This window comes from Papaver somniferum, chromosome 2 (genome assembly GCF_003573695.1).
Source record: "Papaver somniferum cultivar HN1 chromosome 2, ASM357369v1, whole genome shotgun sequence".
In the NCBI taxonomy this organism is placed as follows: Eukaryota; Viridiplantae; Streptophyta; class Magnoliopsida; order Ranunculales; family Papaveraceae; genus Papaver; species Papaver somniferum.
Window position 1 is genome coordinate 164,690,005 of NC_039359.1, and position 14,891 is coordinate 164,704,895.

The window sequence follows — 14,891 nt, forward strand, 5'->3', positions numbered from 1 at the left end:
GTGAAGGTCTTATTAACACCTTTTTTATAGTGGATTATTGACTCATTGCTATACGTTATCTTATGTGAAGGTCTCATTAACACCTTTTTATAGTAGGTCATTGACTCATTGCTATAAGATAAAAGGAAACTTCTTTTTTCTTTGATGCCCTAGACTACATCAAAACTCCTTATATTGGAGTGCAATTCAGCAATTACAGGTTCAAATCCCTACCTCCATAGTGGGAGGGAGCATGCCAAAATTTCAACTAAAGTTCATCACCAATCTCCAAGGTCTTATCCAACAAACTTTGCATAAATTTAGAAGATGATGATGTGGACTTAAAACCCAAGGTCATAGAGAAAGTTTGATCTAGATTTTATCCTTTACCTTTGCTTACCCGTGTTATCTTTTTTATTCCTTCACATTGGAGATGAAATTTTGGTGGAAAAGGTCTTAAATCTTAGGTGTCATGCAATTTTAAGACCTTGACCCCTTGCATTGGGGATGCTCTTAAAAGCAGCAAGGGGATGAATATTTAAGCAGGTGTCGATTTTGACCCGAAAATGACTGCAGATTTAGGATATGCCAACCGGAAAAATTGGGTCGTCGGATCGTGAAGTTGGTCATGGTTAACCAAATGGCCACGACTTTTTGGGTTAATATACAACTAGGGGTTTCTAGGTTAACCAAACATCTAGGGGGTTTCTAGAAAATACGTTACAAATGACGGTCACAGAACAACTATGGCTGAGTATTGTAGCATATCAGTTTCGAATATGACACACTAAAAGTATCCCCTTACAGTTCTACTGACGCGTGAAACGCATGCCATCCCACTTGTAAACGTAATACAAGTTCAATATCAGCCAACAACCAGATAAAGTACATAAGTTTTAGTTAGTAGTCACTCACATAATACAACAGATTAATCATACGAGTATCATGACATTCTAATATCTATGTGTGTTATTATTTTTCATTTATTTTCATCATTTGCTACAATAAAATACATAGGGTTATTTTGTCTTATGGGGATTTTGGTACACCCCTGAGCAATCTTGGTAACCTCATGTAGCAATCTTGATATATCTTCATAAATCCTTTTTTTTTTCTTCCTAAGGTTATGTTGTAGTATTAGTAGAAGATGAAAGAACATGAAAAGAAGAACTCTTATTAACTAGAGATAACCTACATGTTATATAGACTTTTATGTCTCTGCAAATAAGTTATGTGGTTACTTCTATATGGGTCGCATACACTCACTCTTGTGCGGTTCAGTAGCTCCGCTTCTTATACAGTGCTCCAGATATAGTTTTTTTATATCTAGTTTTTCCCTTTATGATCACTGTATTTAAGTCAATTTCCTAACTAAAACCTCGTACGGAAAATCCATATGGACAAAACCTGAACTAAGGAAAATAAATACAATATTAGGAAAACTTAGAGCAGATTTGGATTGCATATATTTCCTCATTAAAAACCTTGACAAGTAAAATTTTAGTGGGACAAAACCTTGGCGAAGGGAAAAAGAGTATAACGAGATAATTCTAAAAGTATGCCTTTATCGAGTAACTGTACAAAGTATCTTTAATATGCTTCGTGCGTGATCGATGAAAACCCAATGTTGATATTTTATAGTTATATATCACTACTATGGACTGATTTGGTGCCGAGAAACATTGCGATACAACTGATCCTTGCTTCTTCGTGCTGAATCTGAAAGTAGTTTAGCTTGATAAAATATTGTGTTTCATTTCTTCGATTCTAATATTGTTCAGCAACAATAATGCAATATTCATGTCTTCAACATTCAACATATACCTTATGTAGTTGGTGTTGCTTCACTAAAAACCTTATCGAGTAACAAAAACCTAGTGGGAAAAACTAACCTCGATTGAAGAGAAAAGGGGAACATTACATCTTCACATTTCGAAGTAAAATATGTCGACATCATATCCTTAGATCCCCCTGATCCTATTCAAGGGAGTTTCTAGGCAGTTCCTTTAGTCGTTTGATTTCAGAAGTAAATATAAGTCTATCATGCCCTCCCCTAATTACCTTCTCAGGAGAAGAGATTTTTTTTCCTTCATCATCAATAACCTTCGGATTCCATTTACATTAATGGTCCTTTTAATGCCTTTGCATGGATAAAAAAACCCATGTCAATGGTTTGTTCTAAGTATATGATTGCATTCATATACCATTCCAATGATGATGCATCAATGACGAGCTATATCTAACTAACAAGTCACTCAGGATGAAATATTTGGTCGAATACGTTATACTAAGTACAACAACGCATTTACTGCACTCAGGCAGGGGAATTTCATCTCTCAACACATCTTCGTCATTTTCCTTAGACGAAAGGGGAATTTATTTACATTTGAACCTCGACTAATCACGGGAATGCTAGCAGGATGCATGTCCGTGTTAAATTCTCTGAAAACTTTGGACATATACAGAATGGTGGATCTTCTCGAGATTTTTTCATCTCAAATTTGGATTTCAATCAGCTTGTAAAACCTCTTATTTCATCAAGAGTACATATCATGTCCATATCATCGACATAGAAAACTACATTCGAAATCAGGAACTTTTTCTTTGTGAGTATGCAGGCACGATAACTTACGTGTTTATCCCTTTCCAATCAAATTGTCACTTAGACGGGTATAAAAATTCCACCTGATTGTTTCAATCCATAAGTGAACGTTCCTATCTAATTGCAAACACACTCCATGGTTTAAATCCATTGATATGGGCAACAAAAGGCTTGACACTTTTGTGGATATCTTTATCACTAAATTCGTACAGATATATACAATAACCACATAAATGTTGCATTCCAAATCCTTTTTTGAAACTACCAAGCTAACTAAGTAATAGAACGTTATAAAGTTCATTACAAACAATTTTAAGGTTTTGGGAGAAACCTCGCGCCACAAGGCGAGTCTTCATACTTATAAGACTTTTTTATTCTCACCGCTCTTTGTAACAAATAATCTCGTATGTCCCACATGCTTTACCACACCAAATACATGTATATTTTGTCAAAGAACCAAGTTTTACTTGGATTGCGTAGGTCATATATGCTCTTTTTTGACGTCAAACATTAAGAAAAATGGTTTGATCTCATCGTCCTCTACATTCTTGAGAAACTGTATGTGAAAATAATCATTAGTATGCATGCATATTCTTATAGTCCATTGAGATGTTATTGTTCTCTAATCATTAAACTTCGGAGCGTCCTCCAGTTTCATAGTCAGATACAATCTAATGAATCGTGATCAGAGACAATCTAATGAGACAATTTCACTAATGATATGATAATTGTCTATTAAAATAGTTTGAGGAGATACTCCGCCTCTCTTGGAAGAAAAAACTGAATTTCCAAATAGAGTAATCTCCTTGCAGTGGTGTTATTAATTCTCGGTAGTGCATACAATCAATTTTTTCTTTGCAAGTTAAACACCATACTTTGACTCATTGCGATTCATTATTTACACGTCTGCATTGATACAAATAGAGACTTAGGTTTTTATGGTATTTTCCGGCTTTGATACCAATTAAATTGAGAGGGTACCTAGCACAACACAGATTTTTTTTATTTGTGAACCTGTATGGACAATTCCCTGTACGATCAATAAGTGCAAATCAACATAAAAAATCCTTGTTGTTTGAGTAAGGCTCGGTTGAGACTTGCAAATTTTGCTATCTCAAGCTTGTTATCAATGTTAGATGCACAAAAATACATCTTGATTCTAGTCTGTTTAAGTCAAGTCTCAGACAAGGATTAGAGTATGGTAGTTAAGTGTCAGATATCAGTGAATAACCTTCGAAGACTGAAGATCGACGAAGACATTTGGAGAACTTCATCACCAAAGAGGTATGTGAAGACTGAACCATTGTATTTACTGATATGCATTACCATTCCTTCTATATGAGCCTATGTTGTATGACTTCTAGTTATTTGATATTACAAAGAAGAAATTTCGAGTCAAGCTTGTCTTGTTAAACATCTTGAAATATGACTCAAGCAATGGATATTCATTGGTACTTATAAATCTTTGTTTGAAACAATTTTTTGTTCATGAATTATATTTGTGGATCATTTATAAATTTCCCAAGCAATGATATTTATACCTATGGCGACTGGGAATATCCCAAACATCAAAATGGAAGTTTTCAGAACTACTAAAATTTGGACTCAAGAGGATAAGCATACCTAGTATGCGTACCATAGTTATTTGAAGTTCCGAAACATAGGTAGGTACACATACCCAGTAGCGTATCATGGTGTTTTGCATTCGTGAATGGGGGGTGGTACGCATACCTAGTACCCGTACCTCAAAGGCCTGAGTTCGTGAATAACCTTAGGTTACGCATACCCAGTACGTCTACCTTGGCTATTTGAATTCACGAACTAGTTCATAGGTACGCCTTTCGCATACCTACCTTGGCCATATGAATTCACGAACTGGTTCAAAGGTACACGTACCCTTTTACATACCCACCCAGTACGAATTAGCATATGCTCATGAATTATTTTCACAAATATGTGTAGTATTGCTACAACTCTCAAGGACACCTCTGAGATATCCTTAATCACTAATTCACCTTGTGTATGAGAATCATGATTCAAGGCTTAAGTGTTTAAATGAACACGATTATGATTATTAGTTCTCAAGGTATACTTTTCATGAACTATCATTATATACGGTTCCGGTACTTTGGACCATAGTGTATATTCTTCTATGTAATTTCAAAACAAACTTCTCACGTACTTGCATGAATTCCAGAGTTTCATCTAATTAGAGAAAGTGTTTGCTTGAATATCAAGTTACCTTAGCTTGAATCCTATGCATCCCTAGTCTTGAAAATCTAGAAATAGAGAGACTCTAACAACCAGGATTTCAATCGCTGACACTTCGGTGTCCTAGTTGTATGATAGAGTCGTCCTCTATGAACGTAGGTTTCTTCCGAGAAACATAATTAGGTTGACGACTTAAAAACTTTACTTAGGTATTAGTGAATCCAGGTACGACTATCTTTACCTTGATAGTCCATGTATTTTGTTCTTGTTCTTTATGTTATCGAGGTTATAGTAATCTCTTTCAGGAACAATATAAATAGTATTCGCAAAGTTATCCTCGTCTCGTACTTTGTGATTCCTTAAGATAAATATCTGAAACTCTTCTTTATTGATCGGTTTAAGATTGTTCTTGAGAGGTGGTTAATAATCTAGGCTTCTCAGCTAACTAAGTGTAAGTGTTCCGAATAGAAGTTTGATAGCTTTATTTATTGCAAACATATTTCCAAGCCTTGATCTATGCAAATTTAAATGGAAATCGAATAGGATTATCTGTTAGAGGAAGATTGGCATCAAAATTCTTCACTTAGGCTGAAGCAAATCTCAGGCTGTAAAGGATGCTATCTAAGGAAATCAATTACGTATGGCCTTTGAGGTTCAAGAGACGTAAGGAGCACGACTGCAACTGAATTGCTTGGAGGGTGAATTTAGTCTCAACTACATTCCAGTAGGAGGTCTGATAGTAGGCTAATGTCTGTAACGGCTTAATACAATGCGATGTTCAGATCTAGACAAGGTCCCGAAGTTTTTTTGCAGTTGCAGTTTTCCTCGTTAACAAAATTCTTATGTGTGTGCTTTTTACTTTTCCGCACTTTTTTGTTGTTAAAAGTACAACACATGTTCATACTCCTATCGAACGAAAAATTTGGTGTTGTACTTGGTACCCTCTCCTTTTCCTCGTACCTAATTGTATATCAAGGTCAACCTAGTTAGTATCCAAACTGTATATTATCCAAATTCTAACAAGAACAAGTTTTATAGTAATTCTCAACATACGAATTCAACAAGAACAAAACTTGTCATGATCTATATAAGCTGAGCTAAAAACCATCCAGGTTGATCAATGTTACTACTTGTAATATTTGAATAACAAAAATAAACAATATAATACGGAAAAGATTTAATACAAGACCAAAAAAAATAAAAAAAAACAACATTATTTATATAAATTAATACATGATTAACTTATCTACAATTTTTTTTATTATAATTGGATAAAGAGTATTATCACATTAACTAGTTTGAAATAAAAACAAGGATACTTTACTAAGTTACCCATTGCTATAAAAAGATATTCTCTCTGTTTCAAAAAGACCGTCCTCTATTTCATTTCCGTCAGTTTCAAAATTGCGTCCAGCTTCTGATTATAGGCGTATTTTTTCAATGAACTCTCTATTATAGCCTTTAATTTTTTATATTCATAAATGCATATTAATGATACCTAGTCTAAAATATTAAAGAACTTTGTACAATTAAGGAAACAAATATATCATTCGTTCCTTTTAAAAGACACTACATTTGGCTTCAAGAATCAAACTCCATAAATTCAATATCTTTTAATTTTCCTTGTTTAGTTCCTATTTACAATCCTCTTAACAATTTTAGGCAATTTTTAATGCTTGCATTTTTATTAACATAAAATAGGTAAATAACTAAGTGTAGTCAAGTAAAGTATTATGGTCTCCTTAACATTTTGACAAAATCAAAGAGGACTGTCTTTTTGAAACGGAGGGAGTATGAAATTGAATTATTAATGAACCCACAATTGGGGGATACTAAAAAGAAAAAAAGAAAAAACATTATGAAGTAATTTAAAAAACCTCTTATAAAAAAAAGATAATGACTAAATAACCCTTGATTATCCCCCAAACATATTAAGGTATTGATTTTATCTTTTTAGTTGATAGAATAGAGAGAGTAGAAGAAGAAGAAGAAGAAATTTTGATAGATTTGAGTGACATGAGAGATTCTAATGAGGATATTGATGTGGGGAAATCCTCATATCCCCAACAAGAAGATGTTTACATTGATTTTCATGATTCTCAATTGCAACCTTTTATAGAGAATGAAACTTTCATCCATGAAAACCCCCAAAGTGAAACCCTAGATCAAATCCTAAACCAAACTTCAAATGAGGGAACATCCAAGAGAAACGAAGATACTTTCATACAAGAGAAACGAAGAAACTAATGACGCAAGTTCTCCAAATAATCATGTATTTATTTATTCGATGTGATTTTTGTTTATTTCAGTCGGCATTGAATTCATAAGAAAGACAATACCGACAGTTGATAATTAACAGTCAGCATTATCGTGGATGCTATTTCAATGCCGACTTACTACTCAACTGTCGGCATTGCTCTGACATATAATTACAATACCGACTGTACTGTCAGCACAAAAATATTCTGTTTCCAATACCGATTCTAATCATCCAATGGTCATTTTTTTGTTAGATCGTATCACACCCTTGGCTGCGGGACAGTTGGGTCCGGATACTTCCGATAAGTATGCGACTGGTTTGGATGGGAAAACCCAATACAGACACTACTTTCGGTATTGCGTTCAAACCCTAAGCAATACCGAAAGTCCCAATCGGTATTGTATTTATACACAAATCAATACCGAAAGTCCCAATCGATATTGCGTTCAAACCCTAAGCAATACCGACAGATGAACTGTTAACCTAATTTACCCTTAATTTTTGTTAAAACCTATCAAATTCAATCAAAACAATATGAAAATGGGTGGGAATCACTCACCTTCTAACTGGAGCCATTGTATTGAGTGGTTGATCATCGGAATCGTTTTTCTCTTCTTCCACAGGGTTTGCCTTATTTCGAGCAGCAATTCCCACACCAGGATCTAATGTTCTTCTTTGGCATTGTTTGTACTTCCGTCCCGTCATTACAATAGGATTTAATCGATGAAGAAATTTTTGGAATCGTCGATTAATTGACGATGAATCGAAGAAGTTATGGAAGAAGAGAAGAAGAAGAAGAGGAGGTGAAGAAGTGAAGGAGCATTAGAAAACTAGAAATTATGAAAAACAAGGATGGGGATACTTTTAATGTTTTTTTTTTAGTTTTTGTTAAAGTGAAGGACATTGTTGACTTTTCATTATCAAAAAGAGTATCCCCTTAACCAAAATCTAGTCTTATTTAACTATGAGTATCCCCAATTTCTGGTGGTATCCCAATTGTGGATTCTTATTAATCTTAGTTGCTCCATCTTTGATATTTTCTTTTTAATTTCTTTCATAAAAATATGAATTGCAAAACTAAGAAGGGGAACAAACTAACAAAGGCTACCTGATAAAAAAAAAAGAATACATACATAATTTCTCATTGCATGGAGGAATTCGAAGAAATAATAGAAAAACGACCAAAAACATGTCCAGAAATTGGCGAAATACATCTAGTGTGATATTCCGTATTGTGAAATCGCACCTAAAACAAATAATACATAAACACATTGTGATATTCCCCTGTGTCTTGTACAATTTAGAAATAACATCTCACACAAAATTTATTTGCTTGGAGCACACCTCGGCTTTTCTCCAGCTGTCCAACGACCGATTAAAATTTTCTATCTACGCTTAGGTTCTTAATCTATATTCTTGGTATCCATGTACCAATGTCAAATGGTGTTTCCTACATGGTTGGCTTTCTTGGAAATGGATGTCGTTGAACTTGAATTAAGGCTTCTGCTTTGACAATTTCGCCGATAATCTTCCTCGCACAGTTTTCAGGTCTTTGTAATGTTTGCTTTGTCTTTTCTTCCTTCTCCCTTTTCTACACTTCTTACCTTTTAAACGAAGGCGACGGATCTCCGGATCAGCCCGACCTTTTCCCCATTCTGAGAAGGTGGAAAAAGATTTTTGTATTGTTGTTGAGAGTAACATGTCTGCCTCAGGGCAAACGTGGAAAGCTGCCTCAGGGCCAGACTGAAGAAACTTCAGTCCCAACTCTGTAAGCTCTGGGAATTTTATGGAAGGTCGAACCTGAACAAAAGTTGGAGATTACAGGTGGCCATTATTTTTCTGAAAAGCCTCATTAAAAGGCTAAAACACGCAACAGGCCAAAGGGCATTCAATTACTTACCATGTCTGCCCCCTCTCGTATGTACCCCTTATCTTCTAATATACGAGCAAGACCTTGCCACCATAAACGATCAGTTGCTGCAAATTTTGGACACTGTCCAAACAAATATCACATCAAAACTTGTCTACTCAAATGCAAAAGTGAAGGCTTTACTGGTAAGTGATAATATCTACATCAAAAATGTCTCAATTGTAAACATAAACAAGAGGGAAAACCACGAGTCAGGAACTACCTGTTCCCTTATTGTGCTGACCAATGTCCTGAAGTCCAGCTTTTCTGTGGGTCTCCCTTTACATAGTTCATCATCATAAGAGCCAACCCCATACCTCATATGCTCCTAAATTCAATAGATCTCAATCTCAGTAAAGATAACATGTCGTGAACATCCACTTGATAAATGCAACTCAAAAACGCCTTGAAATATAAAACAATCCTTTAATATGCAATCAAAATACAACAGCATTACATGGTAGACTAGGGATCTATTCTTATGAAAACCAAGGATTCTGGGTAAATGAGAACAAAATAGAAAATAGATAAAAAAGGGTTTCCAAGCTCATACTAAAATTGATCTTTCATAACCGACGCTGAAGTCTGAACCACGTTTCTTTCAAGATAATTGCAGTTTGTGTCATATGACTCGCATCAATGATCAATTAACTCAACTAAAAATGCCAAACTACTTGGTGCTTATTGATTGTTTGAATTATAAAAAGAATGCGTGCATAGTGATATAGAAACTGCTGAAGAAAGACTTACACATTGAGCTGCAAGTACCCTCAAGAAAATATCTGTCTCGATCTTCAGGTTTTGCGGTTCAGGAGGTCCAGCCACACACACATCACACCTGACAATTTTTATCGATGGTCTCCCTTTCAAAGAAACTAATATCAAGGGTTCACAAAGTAAGCAATCAATATGAAGGTTGAGCGACTTACAAAAGACACTTCTCATGACCAAAATCTTCTCCAAAGTACTGTACAAGTGTCTTAGCTCGGCACGTTGAATTACCCATACCGAACCTATGGATACATGAAAACCAAGAGATGGTATCTTTAAATGTTCACAGAACAATATATAAACTCATCTGGTCAAGGAAAGGGAGATGCACATGATTCTCCAATGAAGAGCGATACAAAACCTGAAGCAATCAGATAACATTTTATATGCTTGTTTCGACTGTTCTTCACTCCGTTTACTCGGCAGAAGTGTAGGCGTTCTTAAAAGGTTAGCATATAGAACTGCTTGACAGAAACCAGAAGTTTATAAAAGATTATGGAGAATCATGGATAGTAGGCAAGTATAAGCTATGTGCATAATGTGCGAAATAGAGTATGGAAGGTGTTCTGAGTTCCTCATGCATCATATACAAACATCTAGAGAAACATCTTAGAGGAGATCCCCTCACTCCAAAAGTGATTGCTAGTTTACTTGGATAGACAGTTAGACATACTCTACCACTGTAGCGCAAGCATGAAGTTGAATGTTTTAAAGAACTTACTGCAATCTGCTAATTTTCCATCCCTTCCAGCTCGACCTGCTTCCTGATAGTATGCCTCTAAACTCTGCCATTAAAGAAACGGATAATGAGGGGAAAATGTTGGATGCCTTTTATAGGAAATGATCAAATACTTACAGTAGTGCTGAGATAAATATATCAATTACTAGAGATATAGACCTGTGGCCAACCATAATGAATGATTTTCCGTACGTTTGACTTGTCTATCCCCATTCCGAAAGCAATTGTTGCAACAACAACCTGGAGAGTGGGAGATATAAGTCAGACCACCTTTCGAAGCATCAGTAAGGACAATATCATCTCCATTCTGGTGATAGTTACTATGTACAGGTTTTATATAAAACAAAATCCACAATTACAACTAGATTATTGTATTAACTAATTTAACACCATACCTCTAAGGAGTTTTCATGGAACTCCTTGTGGACCTTTCTAAGATGCACTTTTGGAAGCTGAAACAAAGTCAGAAGATTACTTTTGAACCACATAGAAAGTGAAAACTGAATATATAACGCCTATAGAGATTGTACACAATAGCTGCATCACAAGTTCAAGAATCAGAAAATTACTAAATTTATTTGAAATATGCAGAAGCAAAGAAGGGTCAAAATCTAGTACTATCATGTATTATTTGCTACCGTTGAATTCTATGTTTGGTTTTAGATTAATAGCTCTTTAATTTGAAATCACCGGGCCATAAAATAAACGTTAATGAAACTTAAGTGATTGAACATATAGACATTACAATCTAGACATGGAAAAAGTAGGGCAACTTAACAGTAATCAATTTAGATTTGCACCTTTGCATTGTAAGCAAAGGCAACTTAACAGTAATCAACTTAGATTTGCACCTTTGCATTGTAAGCAGCGGCCCTTATGCCAAACGTACACAAATACTTCGCCAACGCTACAGTTTCTTTTCTAGTTGGCACATAAACAATAGTGGGCCCCCCATCGGAAGGCTCTGCCAGAAGTCGCAGTCTGTCCTGCAGGTTGATTGGAGGATCATTTGTCTCAGACGGATTCTGCATATCCATATTCTCAGATGAAATACCACCATTGAATTCACCACAAGTAACTGCAAAACATGGACATATGTTTAATGCGGCACAACCTTGCACTTTCATTTTTGAAATAAATTTGAGCTTTATGAGTCTTCTAAAAGTGCCTTTTAATTTTTCAATGGACATAGATTATGTATGAGCCTACTTCTTTACTCCAGAATCTGCTATCGTATGACTTATCCAGCTTAAGCATATGTATGTGAGAATCAAACATTTGTAAGTGAGTGGGAGCAGAATATGTAGAATGAAAAAAAAATCAGAAAATAGGTTACCATCCAAATCATCAACACTTTGTGGAACGTCTAACTCATCTTCCAGAAATTCAACTGACAGTTGCTTTTTCTTACGAGAAGCTACACCCTTCCTATTGCTTAAGCTAACTTCAGCGTCATTTCCATCAGAGAACTCATCTTCAAAGTCCTCCAAATCACTTAGAGAGGTTTCTTCTGTATCAGATAAACTATCGTTTACATATCCCATAGAGCAGTCAGACTCGCCCACAGAGTCCTCAACCACATTGTTGTGTCTACTTTTGCCAACAACTCTTTGTGTCTTATACAAATCTATCAATTCCTGAAAATCCTTCTCATAAGAATTCCCACATGTCCTACTATGTTTTACCTGTAAATATAAAATAATAAGAAAATAGCAATACAGTCATACAGAGTTGGGATAATGAACAAGATTAACTTACTGAAAAGCGAAGATTTGGTCGGAAGAATGATGTGAGGACTATCTTTGTTTCTATAGACATGCACAAGGATTTAAGGATGTCATCCCGAACTCGAAACGTTGCAGTAGCAGTTAATGCCATTAGTGGGATATTGGACTTCAAGAATCTCAAATTGCATGTGTTGAAGCTATCTTTCAATACAGATAATCGCCTAAAATATGAATAGAGGGACCAGTCGTCAGAATAACAACCATTGCTTACCTTGGCACAAGGGACCATAACAACAGATCTAAGATACAGTTGGATTCACCCAAAAAAGTCAACTGGTGGAATTTCTTGAGTTGGAACACTGAGGTTTTTCACTAGTGAGAGGAATTTAAAATACTATGCTCAGTGGGGAAGAGTCCGAGAAACTAAATATACCGAGGTCCATGGTATGCAGTATCCTAAGTTGAACTCACCCTGATGGGTTCTTTCACCTAGTGCTGATACCAGCATTATTTAGGATTATAATGAAGCCTAATCTAGGTTCAGATGTGGAACTTTAAAATATTTAGCACAATGAGGCACTAGCTCATTTACTGGCTATTCATCTAGAAGTAAAGTCGTACACTGGAATAAACAGAGAAGTGGACGAGAAAGAAAAAATTAACCTGTAGTCAGGTCGGAAGTCATGTCCCCACTTAGAGACACAGTGGGCTTCATCAATGGCAAAGAGTGCTATCCCGTGATTTTCTGCAAGCTTTTGAAGAGGTCCTATGAGTCTGTGAAAATAGAGAAGAAAGATAATCAGAAAGACTTTGTTGTGCAAACACTCCTTTTAGTACCAAATAAGTCAACGGCCAAATAATACGTTTACCTCAAAACTGTCTCTGGGCAAATATAAACAATACTATACATGCCATTCATTGCTTTCTGTTCTACACTAGTATCAGTTTGTCCTGATCCAAGAAAGCAAGCTGATATCCCGTGTTTATCTAGCTTTAAGCACTGATCGTGCATTAAACTTATCAAGGGTGATAGCACAATAACAACCTTTCCTGTCAACAATGCTGGAAGCTGGAAGCATAGCGATTTCCCTGCATATCCCAAAACATGGTTTTTACACTTGTTTGGCGAGTGAACTTACAGCAAAGTGTAATAATGTTAACTCAGACGCAGACATAACACATACCAGATCCTGTTGCAGCAAGAACAAGAGAATCTTGATTAGCCAACCAAGACTCCAGCGCTTCCTTCTGGAAGTTCTTCAATGTGGAAAATCCAAAATGTTTCTGTAACACATTACTCGCTTTCACTTCCCAATCTGCTCCAATCCCCTGCTCTTGTAAATTTTCAGCAACAAATACAGTTGAACCCATTGTACTGCCCGTATAAGAACGACACGCTGTATTCACTTCTTTAGGCCTAGACACCAACTCTGGTTCAGAAATGGATGTACCCACCTCTCCCTCAATCCTACTTCTTTTGAGTCTAGGTGGTTGGAAATGGTCCGTAATACTTGACTGTTTAGCCCGACCAGAAGACAACGATGAAGTCACCGCCCTCTTTCCCAGCACACGTCTGCTACTAAGTGCACAAGAAGGTTTCGAATCACCCAACGACGAACCTGTACTTACATTCCTAGGTTTTTTATGATGACTACACGGATTAATAATGAAATCAACTGCTTTATCAAGAATTGGACCTACTGATTCTACGGCTTCAATAACTTGAGAGAACTCAAAACCCATTTCAATCAATTCAGCAATGACATGGTCAGACGATATGCTGCTCTTCTCCATGGTCTACAATCTTTATTCCCGACCCATTGCAATCGTAAAATCGATATATCAATCCCAGAAAGGAACCCTAAATTGAATTAATACATTGAAAATCAATTAATCGGGAGTAATAAATAAATAAATAGACTTTATCTTAGGTTATCGATAGTTTCCTACACAGATTAGATTTCAATCCAATCTATGTTAGATCCCTTCCAACTAGGGAGAGATTTGAAATAGCAAGGGCTGAGAGGGTCTTAAAACGCGCGAAATAAAAATCACATTTGAGACCCACGTTTGATGATCTGGTGCAACTAATTTGTAACGTATGTGAAGAAAACGTATGTTTGAGTTTTGGCCCTACTATAGCCAAGTTTGGGCAATTCCTATGATAATGTTCAAATGAAAAACTTTGTTGAGCCAGTTGAATGGCCAAACATGTTTCTCCATTATGGAAAAGAAGTGGGCGGTTGAGAACTAAGCGCCCGGACGAAGTCCCAGTGTTGGCGCGCGTGGTTCAAACGCTGGTGCTGGTAGTTCAAGCGTTGGCGATTCAAGAAGCAACGCGAGCGATCTTATAAGAGTCGCCGGCGTTTCAATCAAGACCACCAACGGCTAGTGTCTATCTCCATAAATACGGTTCGAGTTTGATCTCACAAATTCACAACAATCTTTCATCCGATCAATCTTTTCTTAATTTCAATTTCTTTCAATTTTCAACCATGAATTCTGATTTTGATTCTTCTGAGGAAGATATGGAGATGGATGAAATGTTGTAAGAAGAAGAGGAAGAAATGTGTATGGAGTTTTTGCGTCAAATGAATGAAGATGCAATCAAGATAGAAGAAGGCGAAATTTTAAGTTGCAATTACAATCCGAGATCATACCAAAGCCTTTAGATCCATAATAAGTTGCGACTA

General features: G+C 36.0%; 1 protein-coding gene across 2 annotated transcripts; it reads right to left on the reverse strand.

The window, feature by feature from the left end:
* Positions 1–8,170: 8,170 nt before the first annotated feature.
* On the reverse strand, positions 8,171–14,221 carry LOC113349653 (ATP-dependent DNA helicase Q-like SIM). 2 transcript variants are annotated; one of them, XM_026593660.1, is made up of 15 exons: positions 13,383–14,221; positions 13,068–13,287; positions 12,862–12,972; positions 12,230–12,419; positions 11,808–12,156; positions 11,323–11,549; positions 10,867–10,923; positions 10,631–10,711; positions 10,454–10,517; positions 10,094–10,193; positions 9,891–9,974; positions 9,712–9,799; positions 9,185–9,289; positions 8,953–9,045; positions 8,171–8,852 (listed from the first exon to the last, which is right to left on the reverse strand). In XM_026593660.1, exons 1-15 carry the CDS (start codon positions 13,990–13,992, stop codon positions 8,547–8,549), a joined length of 2,685 nt encoding a protein of 894 aa, XP_026449445.1. In that variant the 5' UTR covers positions 13,993–14,221; the 3' UTR covers positions 8,171–8,546. The 2 variants fall into 2 exon arrangements, with proteins under 2 accessions (XP_026449445.1, XP_026449444.1); XM_026593659.1 differs by having other exon boundaries at positions 10,094–10,196.
* Positions 14,222–14,891: the final 670 nt, after the last annotated feature.